We start from the raw sequence: 20512 nt of genomic DNA, 5'->3' as shown, positions 1-20512 counted from the left end.
CTTTTTAGGGGCGAAGCTTCTTAAAGCGGCACCCGTTCGTCCCCCGTAGTACGTAACAAGTATAACATTTTGACCTCCAAGGTGGTGCCGGTGAGAGACTTCTTCTGTGCGTTGTTGAACAATAAAAAATAGTGCTCAATGTACATGTCAATGGCTGCTAATGGGGAATGAGAGACAGGAGCATTCGGCTATTAGTTAACGCGCATGCTGCGATCACCATTAGCAGCCATTGGCATGTACATTGAGCACTATCTGACAAGAAAGGGTTGCTACGTTATACTCGCTGGGTGTAACCTCGTTAGCTTTGGAAAGGTTTAGCGAGCGTTGAGCCGCAGTGCCATGAATACAATGAGCTTGTATATACCATGAATGAATTCGAGGTGGTTAAAAATGGGAAGTAGATACGAAGCGCCAGCCGTAAGAAAGTAAAAGCCGAATTCTCCGCCTCTCATTTCCCATTAGCAGCCATCGGCATGTACATTGAGCACTATCTGACTGAAAAAGTTTGCTACGTCATACTCGCTGGGCGTAACCTCCTTGGTTTTCGAAAGGTTTAGCGAGCGTTCGGCCGCAGTGCCATGAATACAGTGAACTAGTATATGCCATGAACTCGAGGTGGTTAAAGGTGGGAAGTGGACCCGAAGCGCAAGCCGTAAGAAAGTGTGCGTGTGCCACCTCTCGCTTAGTCCTTGGAATGTCCGCTGGATGGCGATGCTTCTATATGGGGAATATATGATGAAAAGATGCGAGATGGTGCTACTTGGAGTGTTGAATAGATGGACGAACGGACACATAGACAGATGCATGGATGGACGCATGGACGAACGCAGGGACGGACGCATGAACAGACGCACGCACGGACGGGCGGATGGACGCATGGACGGACGGAAGCAAGAACGAATGGACGGACGAATTCTTCGCCCCACTCTCCATCATTCACTCCGTGGATATGCTGCCATTTTTCCTTCTCAGCCGGTGTATTGAACCTCCCCTGCCCCTTTCCGAGAGCTTTCTGCACCTAACCTGATTTAGCGTTGCCTCCGTGATTGGTAGAACAGCAAACTTTTTGTACTTTATTAAGTTTTGCTCTGCTTCATTGATTGGCTCGACTACTGGTAATGGCATACTAGTACGTTATCTTTGACGTCGCGTGACGCCATGGTGACGCCACGACGATCACGAATTCGGTGATCTGTGACGTCATGTGATGACGTAATTGCGTGATTTTTTTTTCGCATCACCTGTGTTGACACCACCGACGCGGGACGCCAATGCCACCGACAGTCTTTTTTTTTTTTGCGTTTGCTGAGGCTTCTAAGGCTTTCACCTTAATAGCTGCCGAAGGGATATTCTCGAACTCATGGCGGTAAGCGCAAAAAAAGGACACAAAAAGCTAAGTGCACGACTCAGCGCTTGGGTCGGGCACTTTCTTGTATTTTGTCTCCTTTTTGAGGGTCGAAGCTCCTAAAGTCGTGGTTCTGTCTCTCCTAGCTCGTACGTGACCGCCTAGTTCGATGATTCACTCAGCAGGTGCGGACGGGCGAATGAACAGACAGGCAGACGGATGGACGGACGGACGCACGATTCACGGCTTCCCGATAAAGCCCTTCTAAGCTTCGCCCCACTCATCATCATTCACTGCTTGGATATGCTGCGACCTTTTTTTGCGCTGAACGCCATGAGTGCGTTACAACTGGCCCTATTTGCCACGTTACTTCAGATATTTACGAAGTTTAGCATTCGCGAAGGCTGTTGGGATGCTGCGGGTCTCGCATCCTTATATCATCGTCATGAAATTCATCAGGTTATGCCTTATTCACCACCGAGTCACCGGATGTTACTGAAACGAATTGACTGAAAATTATTCGGAGTACCAGTGCCCTTCGGGCGACGCTACTAGGTTTTAGGCCAGCAGTAACTTCTTTGGTTTCTGGTCTTTCGATAGAAAAATGCAGTGAAAACTGGTCTGTTCGTGCACGTATCAATAACAAACCATTGTCCGACTACCTTGTTCCAGATGGGTTAGCGTAACGTGAGTAGCGAAGACCACCTTTGCGCGATCTTCGCCTTCCTTGAAATCAATTACTTTTTCTACACGCAGGCACACTAGACTTATATACTTGCTAATGCAATCACAAAGCGAAATAGCAACAACGTATACTGACCACCAAAGTGCTCGTCCGTTTCGCTCGTAAACTTGTGTAAACAAGCAACAACTTCGTGTGTCGCCGGTTGCAGAATGCTCTTTATACTCGAGGAGTCAAATGTATACATGTCGCTTGTAAACCTTTCACGCACTACGCAGTTTACGTTTCACCTCTCAAAAGCTGCACGCCTGATATCAATGTAAGCCTGTAAGCCGGATATCGAGTCTAAGAGCCTAAAAATGTATTCGTTTGCGTGTGCGATCGATCATCCTTGTATGCACGACATAGCGTGACCGATTCCTCCTTTAGTCATGTGGTGTCGTGCAGAGAACGGGCATGATGCCGGTTATATAAAAACGTTTTTTTTTTAATTTTTTAACTTCATCGTAGGGTGCGCTGCTAAGATATGACAACTTCGATCGCGCCTTACCCTTCCGGTTAAGTTTTCTCTTATGTACTCCACGGCGGCATGCTTAACTATGAGGAAGTTCGTACGACGAAATGCTTTACATAGTTATCCGAGCCAAAGACGTAATCTGTAGTTTGTTTTCTAGTTTGATCAGGACACAAACCCTTTGAAACGTGGCCCACTTAGTGCGTTCAGGGTGTTTACGCTGCTCGAGCTGTGCCGCACGTACGCCCCGAATCCAGGAGCGACCAGCGAGATCTTCGCATGGGGACGTGCTTCGATAACACGCCGTTTTTCGATCGCGTCGTCCTTCGATCGCTCTTCGGATTCCAGAGCTCGTCTTCGCAGATAAACTCCGTTAAGAGCGCTCGGAGACGTCGCATGAGGATGAAAACTGCTATGTATTGCATCGGTTTACAAGAAAAAAAGAGAAAAAAAATATAAAGAAGTGGCCGATAGCTGCGGTTTACCGATATCGTGAACGGCCCAAGCAAGAAAAAAAAAATATGGAGGAGTGGCCGATAGTTGCACTTTACTGAAGTCGTGAACGGCCCAAGCGTATACTGCCGAGCGTCGAAGTTTCAGGAACCGAATAAAACACTGCAGCAACCGTTAACATCCTGCATCAGCGCGCACGTAAGCGGAGTGTGAAAAAATACGCATAAAAGGTAAAGACAGCGTTTCTTTTTTTCGAAGCGCTGTAGTGTAGCCTTGGCGCTTTATTTATTTGTGTATTTATTTATTTATTCTCTTCTTTTTTCTTTCTTTCTTTCTTTAATAACAACGTTTTAGGACAGCTTCCCTGTCTTTTAGCAGTTATTTGTTGCTAGGACGCCGTGGATGCCTTTAGGAGCGTTGCATGCTTATCTTGACCATGGAAAACTCGGGAAAAAAAAAACCATCGCAGAGTGTTGTTTACGCGTCTTTCTGCGAATGGGGAGGGGGGGGGTATACGTAGCGTCGATTAGGCTGCATGTCTGCAAGGTAACAGTTCAGAAGAGGACCGTTCACTTGAGTGTCCTAGGAGTGCTATTTGTTACCAGGTCGAACAGCCTGCCGTGGCTCTGAAGAGGTGGCGCGTGAAGACGTGTGCGATCGTCACTGCACGCGAGAGGAAGTAAAGCATAGAGTTCAGTCGTGTGCATGGCATTCTGATGCGATATAGACAGCGCTTCCATCGCTATAGTGGCGGTCGTTCCATAAAGATAAGAAGTCTCGGGCGGCATTCGGTGAGTGATGTCATTTCAGCTTTCCACCTTGACGATAGCTCCTGTGGTGTGGGTTCTTTAGTACGTTGGTTAGGCAGGTCGTTATTTTCTACTGACTGACTTGCGCTTCCGTTCCTGTTTGTGTGGCTATATTAAGGATTGTCTCGAATCTGTTTGGCTTCGGTTTACACCATACACGAGCTGGATAGCGGACTCTATCAAGCGAGCGAGATCCGGAACTTCTCCGGCCTTGAAGATAGTTATAGCGCGGGAACAGAACGACGCGCTATAACTATCGTCATGTCATACCAACTATAGTTGGTATAACCCAAACTGCCACATTCCGGTCTTGCTCCGGTCTTGCTGTTTTGAAACCTTTATAATCTCTTTAAGTGGAGGAATGCTTCAAGGGAGTAGAGCGTCTGATGCCTTATCACCACTGTTGTGTGTACTCTTTTTTTTTCCATTTTTTCCAATTAAGCTTTATATATTGATGCTTCTGAACATTTTATGTATCTTACACATGTTGAAAATCTTCCCAATCCCCCCCCCCCCTATGTCATGCCCTCCCGGGTTCTTAGGGTATGTAAATAAATAAATAAATTAGTAATAAGCTGTGATGTCTTTCATTATTCAAAAGTACCAGGAAAGAAGGATTGCCCCCCCCCCCCCCCGCTCTCGCTTTCTCATTTTATATGCTATGAAATCGGTGCATGTAGTACAAAGGAACTTGACTCTGCTACAGCCGCGGTCTCACGAACGCATCAAAAATATATTTTACAATGCAAATGTCCTCGCCGTTTTGTTCGAACACTCTGCACTCTCCTTCGCGATGAAGCTGTGTGCTCAGGGCATTGTTCGGCATCGCGCTCTCGACTGTAGATGGATTCATAGCGTAATAATTTCTTCCTTCTTTTCACGGGGGTCTCTGACACATTTAGATGAATCACCACAAAAAAAGAAAAACATTTCCCAGTACTCCCTTTCAACGTATTTGAGGATGGTAAACTATGTACGTGAGTCTGTTTGCCTTTTTTTGTTGTTGTTGTTGTTGACCAATTGACACCCCTGCCTAGCTTCACTTATATAGCAGGTATTTATAAGCTAGCTTGCGAGTGTAATTTTTTCCAACTCGGCAGGCCGAGCTTCGTCAAATGATTCTCGCTGTACATGCGGCCCCATTAGAATGCGTTTCCCATTGGCGTCCTCATTCGGCATAAAGTGATGGATCACGCCGCGAAAATCTCAGTCCCCACACTGTTAGGGCGGAGAAGTCGGTTTGATCAACGGTCGTTGTCTCTCGATCTGGCTCATTCGAAATCTGCATAAATGCCAACAGCAGCGCCGGCGCCATCGTTAAGGGCTCCGCGTATCATCTCGCTTTGGGGGATTCACGTACCATGCATCATTCCTCGTTATCGCCAACCGCGAGAGCAAAGCTTTCAGCCGGAATGACATCATCACGATGAAGACATTGAATGAAAAGTTTATCCCGCTTGCTTTTTGTTTCTTTGCTTGCTTGTTTGTTTGTTTGTTTACATTTGACGTTGGGGGTGAAATATTCTCATTTACGGCTTATCGTAGAGACGTGCAGTGAATGGTTTGTGAAGTTCCGCATTCCTTTGGTAGTGATGGCAGCGGGTTCTCTCGATCGCCTGCAGCTGGCTCGCAAGACTGAAGACGTCGGCGATCGCTGTTTCTCACGCCACATGTACTAACTATATTAAGTGTTTTCGTGGCATACCCATACAGAACTGGTAAATGTTCACATTTCATTACATTTCCCCACAGTATACTTTCTGCCAACAAAGCCTCCGTCGGTTAATCGCACGGAGAAGGCCCGAATTTCGTTCTCTGTTGTATCCCGCACGTTCCCTCTGACAAACGTAATATCCGCCGTTAAATTCATATGTTCTCAGATTGCCCTTGAGCCATGAAGCCCAGCTTCTCGATACTTCAACGCGGTGGGCACAGCCAATCGCAGACTCATGCGTATTATGGAATGATCGGTCAGCTTCTTAAGTGACAATTTGCTCAAGGATCTGACAAATTCATCGAAACATGACACACCACGACTAAAGTCGGATAAAACTCGAAGCCAACTGCGCGAAATGAAGGGTAGCTGTTTTTAAATTACGCGGAGCTAGTGGTTACCGTGCATCGAAAGCAGTGGCCACATACTGAAATTTCGCCGAAGCCCCGCTGTGGTAGTCTATAGTGGCTAAGGTACTCGGCTGCTGACCCGCAGGTCGCGGGATCGAATCCCGGTTGCGGCGGCTACATTTTTCATGGAGGCGAAAATGCTGTACGCCCGTGGGGTGCACGTTAAAGAACAGGTAGTCGAAATTTCCGGAACCCTTCACTACGGCTTCTCTCATAATCATATGGTGGTTTTCGGACGTTAAACCCAAGCAGGACTGATAGCTGGGCTAGTTGGTGATACATTATGGGCAGTAACAGCGCACAAACTCACGGGACAAACAGCGCTTGTTTGTGTCTCCTCTTCGGCCCGTGAGTTTGTGCGCTGTTACTGCCCATAACGTTAAATCCGACATATCAATGAAAGTTTCACCGAAAGCCAAAAGAGTTCCAGAAAGCGACGCCAACATGAAGCCTGGCGGACTTGCTGAATAAGTGCAAGAGCGTTTTCGCATAGTGTTGAGAACACTGGCCTCGGTTCTGTCGGCCGTACAGACGTCGTAGCCGTTTTGTTACGCAGTAGTTTTTAATGCGTCAGAGAGCTTCGTGTTGGGCCTCACTTGAGAAACGTTTCCCACAGAAAGTCCTTGATGAACGACCGTCCCGTTTCGAGATCTGAACTCAAGCTATGTTCGCAGCAATGGGTCACTTGCGCTGCAACGGGCGCCGCAGCCTGGTCGAATTCAGTGAACGCAAATATCTGTACACTTGTTGCTGGAGCGCTCGGTTTATTACGATAACTGTGTGATACAATCTTTTCTGCACGCTTTTAGCTTACTGTCACTCCGAGTTCTGTTACGCAGTAAAGAGAAGCTTGTCTGCTATGCGCAGCGTAAACGCAAGCGATGTTTAAACAAAAACGATGACATCCTCTTACAGCGATTGCTTTGGTATACCACAGTATGATACTCGCTAGTATATATATATATATATATATATATATATATATATATATATATATATATATATATATATATATATATATATATATATATATATATATATATATATATATATATATATATATACCCGCCTATGGTCACTAACTCAAAGAGTCGGACTGTGACCGTAGGAGAGTATCTGCTGGTCAGTATCTTAGAGTATCAATCATAAGGCACCAACAAGCTGCACGAAACGTATCTGCTGCTACTGCAGCATGCTTGCAATAATGCTTCTCGAAGGACGCGTTGTGTCGTCCGAATGTCAAGCGCACGAATTCCCGATAAGTCCGAGTGAAATGATGTAGAAATTTAGCATCAGAAAAACCATGAATCCGAACTATTAAACAGATCACGCTGCGCGACGCCACTTTGGCGTTCAGGAAGGGGTAAATATCGTAACTAGAGTGTACTAATCGTAACACCCTTGTGGAGCAGAGCCATCCTGTTGGCGCTCAAATTCCCTCCGCGTTATTCCTTTTCTGTTTACTGTTGAATGACATCACTAAAATTTCGACCGAATTGATTGTTCCGAGCAAGACAGCTTCGCATTGTAACTCGTTAAATCATCTAAGACAGTATGTCGAATTTGCGGCATCTAAACATGAGCACAACGTTTTGTTCTGTTATGCACTATAAGCTTTATAACACTGATTCAGCAACAGTGTTCTTAAAATTAGTTTCGGAAATAGCTATTTGACAAGCTATACTCCTTAAAGCAAAGAAAGAGCATGCTGCGTGTACTTGTTCAGCAATTAAAGTGATTCCGGACATGCATATGCGTCATTCTCAACGTCACTGAGCCAATATACTATTTTGCGTGACGTCTGGATGCCGCCATCTTGGACTGTTACGCCGATTTTTTTTTTGTTCTTGTACATCGAGACGTGAATGAATGAGGCCCTGAAACATCCTATGCACCAGCCCAACCATTTTCCTGAGTATGTGCGTTTAGCGTAATACTGTTCATGCAGTTGTTGAAGACGCAAGACACAAAGACCAGCACGGCGGCACCCAAACATATCCGTAAAGTACAAGGTGGATTGGACGAGAGTCCGTTCTTTTTCAAGGCTTTTCGCTCGTATGCGTATGTGTTCTGTGTAGAAAGCGGCAGCGATAGGAAAGCTACCAAAGTGCCGACGTCAGTACTTTCAGTTTACTTGTATTTTTTTTTCGTGTCCACTAAACAACTTAATCACAATGCTTGTAGACTCTTAAGCTCGTCTATGTATACATTATTGCCGTCTCACGGATAGCGATAAGTTCGGCGACAATAGCGGCGAACGCCCTTTGAATGTGTTCGCGCCACACTATCGCAGTGGCTTTTAACTCTCTGCGAAGGCGTCTTCGTTCTCTTTCACTACGCTTTCTGGCAATCTTGGGCTACGCGAATTATTGGCAGGGAGAAAAAGAAAATGAAAACGAATGCGAGAGTGGGAGAATGGGAATGAAAATTTCCACTCTTACGTCTAATGCATAAACATCCTGTCGCCAAGTTCTTTGCCTTTTCTCTCTTGAATGTTAGTGCCATCAGCTTAAAGGACAAAATCAAATCGTTGCAATAGTTAGGTTAAATGAGTGAACGAAAAAAACCTTTGTTGCGCGGATAGTACGCCTTTCGGCCGCAGTTTGGGGTAACGTTCGGAAGGGATTGTTAGGCGAGCAGCGTCAGTAGTATTAAACCTATGTCAGCCCTTGTTATTTTACCGTAAATGCAGAATTGTACTAGGCTAAATAAAGATAATGTGGCATGTTTAATGCCTTTTCGGAATACGGTTCCCCCCCTTGTTGAAGATTTAAACAGAGGGTTAATGTTCCTTTAGAGTCTAAATAAGTACGCCGGATAACCCTATCAACGGCCTAGTCAGTGGGTTTAAGTCCTCCTTTTGCCTTACCTCGCGGGCAAACCCTGTATGGGTTATGCCCAAATAAAAAAAAATTCCCAAAAAAATTCCAAAATTCCAAATGTTAGCGCAAACTTTTCGTTTCTTCGAGCAGGATGTACTTGCTTACCTTGGTTATGCCACTGGGCTATGTGAAGTGCTCCGGCAAGAAAGGCTCAGATACATTGAATTAGGTCAGAAATTATTGCAGATTTTATATACACTCTCCCACGGCTAGCCTATAGAGGAGCGGCACGCCCGCACTCGTCTGTTGCTCCTCTACAGCCCGGCCGTGACTTTCCATACCATTGGTGGGGACTGCTTTCTGCCCTGCCATAGTAGAGTACCAAGTACTATGAATCGTTACACTCTCTTTCGAAACACACATGCGTTGAGTCGTGTGCCTCAGGACTTGCTGTCGCTAATCGGCACAGCTCGCTGTTCTCCCATTGTTGAGTACGAATATACGCGAAATCGTTCTCGACACACCCCTCTCATATTACTAAATCTACAAGGCTCTAAATCGACACCGACCGTCTTTCTTTTTTCGTAACAACCGTTTGTGTTAATGAACGTTAACAGCACGCATCAATCAAACCGTACCACCCAGCATTTCCACAACTTTTTGATCTGCTCCCCCAAGTGCGCACTGCGTGTGATGAATTTCGCCAACGCAGGGTAGCTAATCGGACGAGAGTCTCGTTAACCTTCCTGCCTTTGCCTGCTTCAGTCCCGCCGCGGTGGTATAGTGGCTAAGGTACTCGGCTGCTAACCCGCAGGTCGCGGGATCGAATTTAGGCTGCGACGGCTGCATTTTCGACGGAGAAAATCCTGTATAAGCTCGTGTGCTCAGATTTGGGTGCACGTTAAAGAAACCCAGGTGCCCTAAATTTTCGAAGCCCTCCACTACAGCGTCTCTCATAATCGTATGGTGGTTTCGGGTCGTTAAACTCCACATATCAATCAAATCAATTTGCCTGCTGCTCTCTTTATACACACCCCTCCCCTTCCCGCCTTGTTTTCTTTCTTCGGATCGTTACAGCAAGTGGGTGAAAGTGGCCAAGAAAAAGACGACATTGTTTTCAATAAGACATCCGTGATCACAACAGCCCGTATCGCATCCGTGGTATCTGGTCATTGACGTCCGTACACGCCGCTCTCTCCACGTCGTCTCCCCCGTCAGTCCCTTATCGAAGGGAAGGGGGAGCACTAAATGCCGATAGACGGTCATGATTGCGTGCCGTCTACGTCGCGGCAACAGCTTGAATTGGTCCCACGATGACGAGAGATAGCGCGTGCCCCTGTCCTGTGGCATTTGACGTTCGCGCCTTCGTACAGCGAGTGAAGCCGGAAGCTGGACGCTTGTGTGTCAGGTCTGCGTATAGCCGCTGGGCATCGACGGCTTACAGCGTTGCCCCGACTGGGTTTATACTCTCCTTCGTCTTCCCCCTGGAAGTCGCTGTGACGCGTGCTGAAGACTGAAGGGTCGCGGCACTTGTCCAACGCAGCGTGGACCCCGTGAGGCGATTGCGCGTTGAGCAACGACTTCGAAGGGTGCGGCACTTGGCGCCGACGAGAGAGAATGCTGTGACGGATGTGACCTGTGCACGACCTCGTTGCTGCAGGGACCTCGTAATTAGTAAGTGCTGTTGCTACGCTCGAAGTTGAACACGCAAGGAAAATTCTGTACACTTCCGCGGAAAGATAAAACATGGCCTGGGTTCGCTCTTAAGAGATAATGAAAGCGTTCAAATTTTGTCCCATCACTGAGTCATAATCAGAGAGCCTTATACTAAAGTTCTGCCTTCCTCTCTCAATTGTTATTGAAACTTTCGCCGTATAGCCATGTGTGCTTTCAAAAGCATGACTGGAAGGAAGGACGAAAATAGAAGGCAAAAGGGAGGTTAACCAAAAACAAGTGCCGTTGGCTACCCTACGCTGGAGTAAAAAAACAAAGAGCGAAGGGAAAGATACGATAGAAAGAGGATTAAAGGAAAAAAGCAAATGATGAATAAGTACGCTGACGCTTACATTTCGGTTGCTATGTACAATAGTCAAAGGCGTTAAAGCACGGCCGGAATTTTCGTAGGCGCTAAAACGTTCCTGCCTGCGGCATCTCTGGAGCTGATATGTTTCTTCAATCTGCACCATTATTTTTTCGAGTAAAGGTATCGAAAGACCCGCTTAGATTTTTGAAGTCCATTTGAATTATTGTCACAACACAGAACTGTATTGGTACAACACAGAACACCAACACAACACATAACTACTATTGCACGTCGGCGCAACAACACTGCAGTCTTTGTTTTAGCCAAGTTTTACATCCTCTTCATTGCTCCCTGTTAAAAAAAGCCAACCAGTCTTAGCACTGAGTAATCTTTCTGTCCTTCATATGACCACAACACAACCCAATAAAACAACTCTTCTAACTTCCAAAAGAAACAGTGGACCTCTTACCACAAACAACGTAAACATATGGTAAGCTCGCAGCAGTCACGAAGTTGAGGAAGTTTGTTCGCTAGCAGACAATCAGGAAGCTGTGCCTGGTGGTCGGGCGCATCGTTCAGACGCTACACATATAGCTAATACTGAAGTGGTAGGGCCACGTTCTGTTCATCGCAATGTTGCTGTTGTTGTGGAGGTTTTTTTTTCCCCACAATATATAATGCCTCTGCTGTCACACTGAACCATTTCAGAGACGCTGCACCAACGAATCAGCAACTTCCTTTTTTTCCTTTTTATGTGCATATTTTTCCTTCTTCCTCATTAGGGATTTATTACTGGAGATGCCGAGATATCTATCGCTTAAGGTGCCTGCCTTTCTTATCAGTCGTTGCAAGCTGTGAATATATACATACGCCTCTGCTGAGTTGACGCACGTAGCAGTCGTTGAACAAACGATGCCAGACCCGATTAGCTTGGAAAGACCCTGCATCTCGGAATCTTCGCGCCCTCTGGGCATGACCTCTCACGCTATGCAGATCACGCGTACGTTACCAAGCCGTGCTACCAGGTCTTTGTCGGGCGACTTGCTCTTATCGGGGTCCATGATCCCAATCGAAAACTCGTGATTAACCAGTGGCTTACATGCATATGTGAGCGTCAGGGGCGGTCGTGTCAGTGGTCAGTAGCACATACTGAACGGGGCTCACTAGGATTGTCCGTGCCCTTGACGGTTCAAGTGACCTCTTCGAAGCCCGCGCGGTTCCTCACAGCCGTCACAAAACGCAGCGGCTAGCTGCGCTTTGGTTCCAGTTAACAAAGACGTGGGAGTAGGTGGGGGGCATTGCGAAGCAACTAACTTTGAAATCCATCGACAAACTTTGAAAAAGATGGGACATATGCTGATCAGCGACCTTTGTCTGTAGGGTCTGCAATGTCATGCGGTGAAATGAGCCAAATCGTAATGCCAGGCAGACTAGCGGAAGTCTATAGACAATCATACAATCTGTTCACTACTCAAGTCGTACTAAACTTATATGACCTCGGGACCCAAATGAACTCCGCGCAGGTATTGCTATTTATTCGGTGCAATCTACACAAATTATCTGGTTGCGCCCTGCCGGAAATATTTGACGAAACTGATTAAAGCGCAGTTTGTGCAACCAGTCATTCGTTGAAGTAATAAGCCCTTGACATTTTTAGTAATTTTAAATATTTCATAACAAAGCCGCTACAGTCGTTACACGGAGATGACATGCATTCATGTATAGTGGGACAAAAAACAAACAATGAAAGTACCCCAGCCTGTACCACAAGTATAACTAGTGTCAAGTAATGAAAAACCAGTAAATGAATAACACACAGAGATGACAGCGAGAATCGCGTGTGCACGGCATTACTGCAGTGTGTAACTGCTTATACCAGATGCACTCCGGCATATTAACTGGTCCAGTGCTGCTGCGCGAAAATTGAGTGACCGGAATGTGACCGCATTCGATCGGAATGTGGCCTTCCGTCACCGCCTACAGATAAAGGCAGCCGAACTGCGACACTCTTGCCGGCACTGCAAGGACGCGTCCTGCAATTGCCACTGTGTCGGCGTAAAATTGCATACGTGGATGCACTCACGCCGTATTACTGTAAGCATGCAATTATAACTTTTTAATATGTTAACGTGTTATATTTTAATATGTACACCGCAGCCGTGTAGCGCTGCTGTCGCGAATATGTGTTGTTAAGCTTAAACACTGCACTCAGTTGTGGAAATGGCTCGGATAATATTCAGTGCTTAGGCGATACTGTAAGCGTCTCAAGCTACTGAAAGACCTCTTCTTACTTTCGGCGAAGACGATATATACACTGGAGCCAGTAAACAATTCAACGAATTGTAGTTAAAAGAATAGACACGTGATGTCGCTACCAGCGCTGCCACATCCGCCCGCGCCTCAATATCGCAGCGTTCCGAAAAAAAAGGAAAAACAAAAAAAGATAGAGAACACGTATTGTTTATGAACGAATGAATTTATATGAAGGTAATCTTCAGAAGTTGTATTAACGAACGACAAAGGTCGCTGATAGCCATGGCGCAGTTTCGTGTGGTTTTATTTCTGTTTGTATTATGTTTCGGATTGCAATTTAAAACAATCGATTGCTTGCTCGTAATTTGACTGCATTCCCTCTGGGCTTCAGACAAGCTCTCCGTCGGGCTCCAAGAATTGTGGGCGAACTGGGTAGTGCGGGGTTAATGAAGCATTGTTTCCTTTGTAATCCCTACTATAAGAAAACGTCAATTAATCGGCCAAAGCTGATAATTTGTTAAGGTGCTCGGCTGCTGAACATAAGGTCGCAGGTTCGATCCCGTGGCCGCGGCGGTCACATATCGGTGGAAACTATATATATGGTAGGGGCCGGTGTACTGCGCGATGACAGTGGTTTGGTTTGGTTTGGTTTGGTTTGCTTTATTCAAGGCAAAATTGAACAAGATTGCCTTGGGGGACACGACTAAAGGCTAAGTAAATGCCTGACTTGGTCGTGAAATGCCCGACTTGGCACGTGAAGCAACACCACATTGCCAAAATTTTCGGAGCCATACACTACGGCGTATTCCATAATCATATGCTAGTGTTTGGACGTAAAACCCCAAGTTTCATTATTAAATGTCGATGAGTGTCCGAGTATATGGCACGTGCACCAAGACAACAAACTCGTCCCTGACTTTCCGCACTCTCTTAGACACTCGCCGACACTGAACTTCGACAACGGAAATATCAGATAAATCTTATTTTGCTTTCAGCCGGCATTCATTGTGAATAACTCAAGAGGCCCCTATCTCCCCGCATTTTCGCTCCGTGCATCGCTGTATTCGAGACAATAGCCCTCGGTAAACAGACCGTGCCCTTTTCATTTCCGCCCTCGTCACTGAGTACACATGCCGCAGTACTCTGGGTTCTGGTATGTGCAATTTCAGACGGTCGCGTGGGGTTCCTCGAAGCGGCGGGAAAGTTGCGACACTGCTTTAATTTGGGGCTGCTTCTATGTAGCGCGAGGCCACGGGTTCGATTTCTGACAGTGTGTCGCTCGCGTTTTTTCTTTCGCGAATGCATACTGCATGCGTTGCGGACAGGGTTCAGTGCACTAACGTTCCGCTGCGTGACTGAACAGAATGGTAGGCATCTGCGCAGGTTCGTTCATAATTAGGAACACATCATGGCGCTAAAATATACGGTTGTAAGGAGAGAACATCGATCACAGCGCTCAAGACGAATCGTGGAGGGTAGACCCGGAGTCATGGTATGACAGCGAGTTTCTTGTCCTGATGCTCGCGCTTAGTCAGTGGTTCGTTGATACCGTTCTACCTGCGTTATCAAAAGTGTGTGCGCGGAAACTTTCTATTGTTAAGGGATATCCTACAAGCGAACTTTCCATCGACAGCTAGTTTAATTTATTTCGTTTGGTTTACAGTGTTTTTTATTTAGTATAATCGCCGAGATGTATGAACCTCAACCTCTCCACAGCAAGTCAGAACCGAACGGATATCAATAATCTATGATCGCTTGCATGACATCGAGTGCTACTTATATACCAGTCGACAGAATGGTCACTTAGGTGAATGCTCACAGCTTTACACGCCCACCAAAATATGTCAGCCTGGCTGTGCACGACAGTCTATGTTCGACATTTCATCACGTCTTGCATCCATGTCTTCTCTTCGGAGTGTGACCAAAAGCCAGATAATTTGAAATCTTTTTTTAGGCAACGCCATTGTAGTTGGTTCGGGGCAGTAGGAGGCACAACTTGCCAGCTTTCACCCAGAGGTGCAATTAGCGCTTCTTAGTCACGTTATGCGAGCGGGGCGAGTCAGTGGGACCTGGGCTCCCACCAACATGCTCCTTTTCTACAACTTCCCCAAAATAAAGTTTTTGATGTTCTTCTACCATGAACTACCTGCTTGTCGTGACTGTATTTGCCTAATCTCTTAGTCGAAGAAACATGTCAGCTGTGACAATATAAAAAAGCTACGTAGTTTGAGTATCGTATAACTAGACATTCATGGCTGATGAGTGGCAATTCAGCATGTGTCTGGTTAAGATTAGGGAAATAGAACTCGGGGCCAAAAAAGCATGAAATGAGTGGGGATGAAACGACATGTCCGGCACCCACAACACCTCATCAAAAGTGGCCCTCGAAAAAAAAAACTACGAAGTCTTTCATAGTTATACGAATTATTATAATTGTTTGATCCGCATTACATATTGTAAGCAGAAGCCCATCGAATGAAATTGTTCAGTATTTTTTTCGAACCTCGTCCTGAATTATTCTTCATTTCATGAAAGTAAAAGAACACTTACGATTTTTGTCTTATTCTCTATTTGAGCGTGCGTTCCTCTTTCCAGAAAACCATGCTCTTCAGCTGCCAGTTTTTCGTGGAGCAGACGCATAATCTTATCTTAATTATCTTGAGAGATAAATAGGACTCGTCCATCAGAAGTGGTGAGCCTTGGAGGGCTGTTTTTCGCATCAGTTATTATACCATGTGTTTGGGGGTGTTCCCTTAGGTTAATGACATATGCGGCCATATAACATGAGCCCGCATATATGACTTGATATGGATGCGGATAGGGTCATATATGGCAGTGCAGGCACATATATGGCGTGGAATGCAACCATATTGGTCACGGGCACCGCATAAACGACACCAAGTAGAGCCATATATGACCTCCACCGTCCAGACAAAGAAGTTGCGTTTTCTTATTTCGAAGGCTTGGACATATCACAAGTCGATAGGAAGGATGAAAAAGTGAACGCTTTCAACTGAACAGTCCCGTATGCCATTACTGCTGAGGTGCTACCAGCAAAACACCATGACGTCAGAGAGAGGTTCCCGGCAAAACTACGTTAACACTTGACGCGATGGCACAGCTGTGTTATGTACACACACGTTTTGTATCATGAGGGTGCGCTCCGTGCATGGAAGTCGTCTGTGTATTTCTATCGCGTTTGTGCTCGACACTGCATTTTTTTTGCCACTTTTGAGATTCCGCCGGCTGTGAAAGAGAAGAAAATAAATGAAAGAAAACTAAAGCAGCGGCAACGCTGGCGGAATTCTTCTGCGACCGTCCTTGCGTCAAGGTCCCTGCTCTGGAAACAAGGTTAGCCTTAATGGCGTCGTTGATCCGCACGCGACCACAGAGCCCAACGACGCCGCGGGGCGCCGGGCCATTCCCGCAGTGAGAATTCGGACGCGCAGGAGCGCGGGGGACATTCCAGGAATTTTTCACGCGTGTACGTCCTGCTAAGCACACTCCGACACACTGCATTTCCCTCGACTGATACATAAAGTACGGGATGCTTGTGGAATGCCGAGAATCGTCCGCGGGACGCTTTTTACTAGCCACATGCGCCCGTATGAGTCCGTCTCGAGAAAGTCTTGCAGTCACTGCGTGAGTGAAAAATTTGCTCGAACATCCCAGTGGTTGAAAAAAAAGAGATAAACGTCGTGCGTGGTCACTTCGGCTCTGTATAGCGTCGCAACTTTCGTAGCGTGCATAAGAAAACTGGACCGCACAACTTATTCACTGGCTCCTCCGAAGTTTCTATAGAAAACATATACTTCTTGTGAAAACTACAGGGACGACGGTATGGGAAAGTTATATATATATATATATATATATATATATATATATATATATATATATATATATATATATATATATGAAAGAGAAGGTGTCCTTGCATCTAGTGGAAAAATACCAAAATGTGGAGGACGGGCAAAACGAAAACTTTTTATTTTTCCTACGTTTCAGCCGGGGACCGGCCTTCATCAGGGAAAACACAATACAAAAATTTCCCTGATGAAGGCCGGTCCCCGGCTGAAACGTAGGAAAAATAAAAAGCTTTCGTTTTGCCCGTCCTCAACATTCATATATATATATATATATATATATATATATATATATATATATATATATATATATATATATATATATATATATATATATATATATATTGATACGCTGGTGAAATAGAAAAGTTGCTGGCTTGGTTTACAACTGAGTTTGTGGAACACATGAGTCAGTGTGCAGGGCTGCGAGAATATTTGTGGACGCACACAGCACGAGCTGGTAGATGTTTGTTTTCCTTCAATATCGTCCAATAGGTTCGCCGCGTCAATGAAATCAAATGATCAGAATATGAAGACTGCTTTCGGCCCCGCCGCGGTGGTCTAGTGGCTAAGGTACTCGGCTGCTGACCCGCAGGTCGCGGGATCGAATCGCGGCTGCGGCGGCTGCATTTCCGATAGAGGCAGAAATGCTGAGGCCTCTGTGCTCAGATTTGGGTGCATGTTAAAGAACACCAGGTAGTCGAAACTTCCGATGCCCTCCGCTACGGCGTCTCTCATAATCATATGGTGGTTTTGGGACGTTAAACCCGACATAGCAGTATCGGAAGACTGCTTTCGGGTTTGAGTTCTCTCAGACAAATGCATACAAAACCTCTTACTTTAGGAGTCTGAATTGTCGTTCGGAAGCAAGACTGCGTATTCAACCAATTATATTTGCCGTGATGTTGTTAGTTAGCATGCCTTTATACTTTGGGAGCGTGGATAACAGAAGCTCTCTCATTGAAGGTGCGTGAATAACACTTATACGTAGAACAAAATGTTCGTTGTAGTTACCGCCTCCAATGGCAGATCTGAACGTGCGAAAGTGATCTTATTTGCTGATCAGTCACAATGAACAAGTCAACCGATTAATCTCGTTGATACAAGATATACTCTATGTGATCGCGGTTGCGATACGTTAATGGAACAGAATTTTACGCCTTTGTTACTCCCTGCCATACCGTATCTCTCTTTACGTCTTTAAAATTAATTAGTCGATTAAACACGGCTGCCAAGTATGAAGCAACTAAACATGTTAGTGTAATCACCAGCTTCATATCATGTTCAGAAGTTGGTAAGTTCATCAGTCGCAGAGTTTTGGTCGATGTTTATCCCACACCGGCTTTTTTTTTTCTTCTCAAGAATGTGGGCTGTTGAGTTTCATTTAAATTTCTTATGAGTAACTCGTCTTTGACGCCTTTAAGCTAGCGAGATATCCACTGGTAAGTAGTTATCACAGGACGCTTGATTTTTAAACAGTCCCAGCTGCCCTTAACGCAGATGCGTCTGATTCCTCTCAGGGCTACGCCGCGGCTCTTGAATTCCTTTCTCAAGCGATGACGGTTCTATCAAAGCAAAGTGCTTTCTTGTTTGTTTTTTCTTGTTAATGTTTCCGATCTCTCCAGAGCACTGTTTACTTTCTTCCATCCGAAAGAGCTCATACCAGCTGGTCAGACGTTACCGAGGCAGCCTCACTGCATTCCTAGTTGCCGGCGATTCTTACCAGATTGTTTAAACATTCATTTCCGCCGAAACATCGCTGTCCTTTTTCTCAACGTTTCTTCGTTTCACCTTTGTCCTTCCAGACCAACAGTCCAGCTCGCAGCCGCTCATAGGAGAGCCCCACTCCGGACCCGAGCCGCAGAGGGTTCAGCGAGCAAGCCATGGGTCCGTTCCTAGAAGGAGACGCCAGAAGGCTGCAGCTGTGGCTGCTGGCAGCCGTGAGGTCTTCCGTCGCCTGAGGCCCCGCGCCGACTAGAACAAGGCGAAGCCTTCAGCGTCTTCAGTCGCTCGGCCTCGTTCCACTGCCACCATCTGCGGGCCTTATTCCCACAGAGCGGGGGCTCCTACTTTTTCTTCTGCCGCCCGACTCCGAAGAGACAACGAGATGCGTTTCTTCAAGCGACGCTCTCCGGAACCTCCGGAACTGGTGCGCCTGTGTCGGCTGCCTCCGGAAGAGGCTCTCCACCATCACAGCCACAGCGGCGGGGAAGTGGAAGGAGGGCAGCCGGCGGCGACGTCAGCGCCGCTTGTCCACCGCGCGGCGATTTCGAGAAGCGCCAGCCCGACGGCGACTCTCGTGCGGCTCCGGCAGCAGCGGCGAGGAGAGTGCTTCTGCGGCTCGGCCAAACAGGCGATGGCGCTCAGTTCGGAAACGCGTGGTGCCGGCGGTCCCGTGGATGTTGTTTCTCCGGCGTCGACAGTGCCGCGATGCTGCTTCGTCGAGGCGACCGGAGCGGCCAGGACTGCGACGCCGCCCGGATCGGCTAAGCTGAAGAGGGGTGAGTGTGTGTGTTTCGGCTGCAGCCGTAGGAATCTCTCCTGTGCACCCTGTTTTTGTGCGTTGGACGCGCGTGTTTCGTACGATGTCGTCGCTGAATTCCCAAGCGGCGCGCTCTCGATATGGGACGTCCCGTTGACGTAAAGCATGCGGGTCTGGTCGAAGACTAGCGTGGTATTCGATGACGTTTGCAGGTGTACTTTGGAACGTTAGCGCGAGAACAGTGACATGTTTCTATCGTGAATGTTCCCTCTTCGGGACGTCCCACAGGGGGAAAACGCGCGCGCGCGCGCGCTTTGGGTTGACAATAGGCTCGCGGTTTTTTGTGTGCCAGCCCCCGCTGTCGGACTGCTCGGACCCCGCGAGGTTTCCTTCTCTCCTACTTGGCTTTGTGAACCGTGTTTTGAGAAAAAGTTTTGGCGCGCTGAGTGAGGCCTGTACGTGCGAGTGTTTCAGCATGGAGGTTACTCGAAGTGAGTGCTGAGTAAAGACTATATCGAACTACTTGAAGTATTTCGCCTGAGGTGTTTAATGAGCTAGTGATACTTCCACAATATATCATTACTGACAGTAACGATCAACCCCGTAGAGCGCTGCCGTATAACACTTGTATCGTATGTACTACTATCATTACGGTCTCTCCCTTTGAATGGGCAGGTATCTCGCGCTCGTATCAGCCACCTACAAAGGAAGCCAACAGAAACGTGCCCGCAGACCGTTGGTGGCATGACTCGTATGCATGAATGACTAATATTTACTCACAGCACTCGAGAGAAAAAGCTGAGCGGGCGTCTGTAACGGGTTCATGTGGCAGCGCGAACGTGGACAAAGACGGACTTCCTTCAGTCGCTTCGAGACCGTTATCACTGCAGCAGTCGTCGGGCCCCAAGTGCAGTGTAAACCTCTGCTCGATAGCCCAGCGTTAGGGGATGCGCGCCGATGATTCAGAGGAAACGGAAGCCCGCTGTTTAAACACGGCGTATACGCGGAGCCACTCATGCGCGCGAGTTTCTTCTTTCCGCGGGCAGCCCACGCTGTCGTCGGCAGGAGGACGTGCACGTTGACGTCGAATCAGGTCGACACGCGTTCGACTGCACCGCGCACGACGTATTCTGAAAGAGTAC

At 46.8% G+C, this 20512-nt stretch overlaps 1 protein-coding gene across 3 annotated transcripts in view; it reads left to right on the top strand.

Moving 5' to 3' along the window:
* Window positions 1–20512, top strand: part of LOC119174215 (uncharacterized) — a 197505-nt gene that overhangs the window by 118872 nt on the left and 58121 nt on the right. For 2 of the 3 annotated variants that reach the window (XM_075889687.1, XM_075889689.1), the window contains exon 3: window positions 18694–19389. In XM_075889687.1, the coding sequence (XP_075745802.1) occupies window positions 18996–19389 (394 nt within the window). In that variant the 5' untranslated portion in view covers window positions 18694–18995. Of the gene's footprint in view, window positions 1–10121; window positions 10424–18693; window positions 19390–20512 lie in introns of those variants that run through there. The other variant, XM_075889688.1, reaches the window with a different exon arrangement.

Source organism: Rhipicephalus microplus, chromosome 3, assembly GCF_043290135.1.
Source record: "Rhipicephalus microplus isolate Deutch F79 chromosome 3, USDA_Rmic, whole genome shotgun sequence".
NCBI classification, from domain to species: Eukaryota; Metazoa; Arthropoda; class Arachnida; order Ixodida; family Ixodidae; genus Rhipicephalus; species Rhipicephalus microplus.
This window is presented reverse-complemented; position numbering and strand designations above follow the sequence as displayed.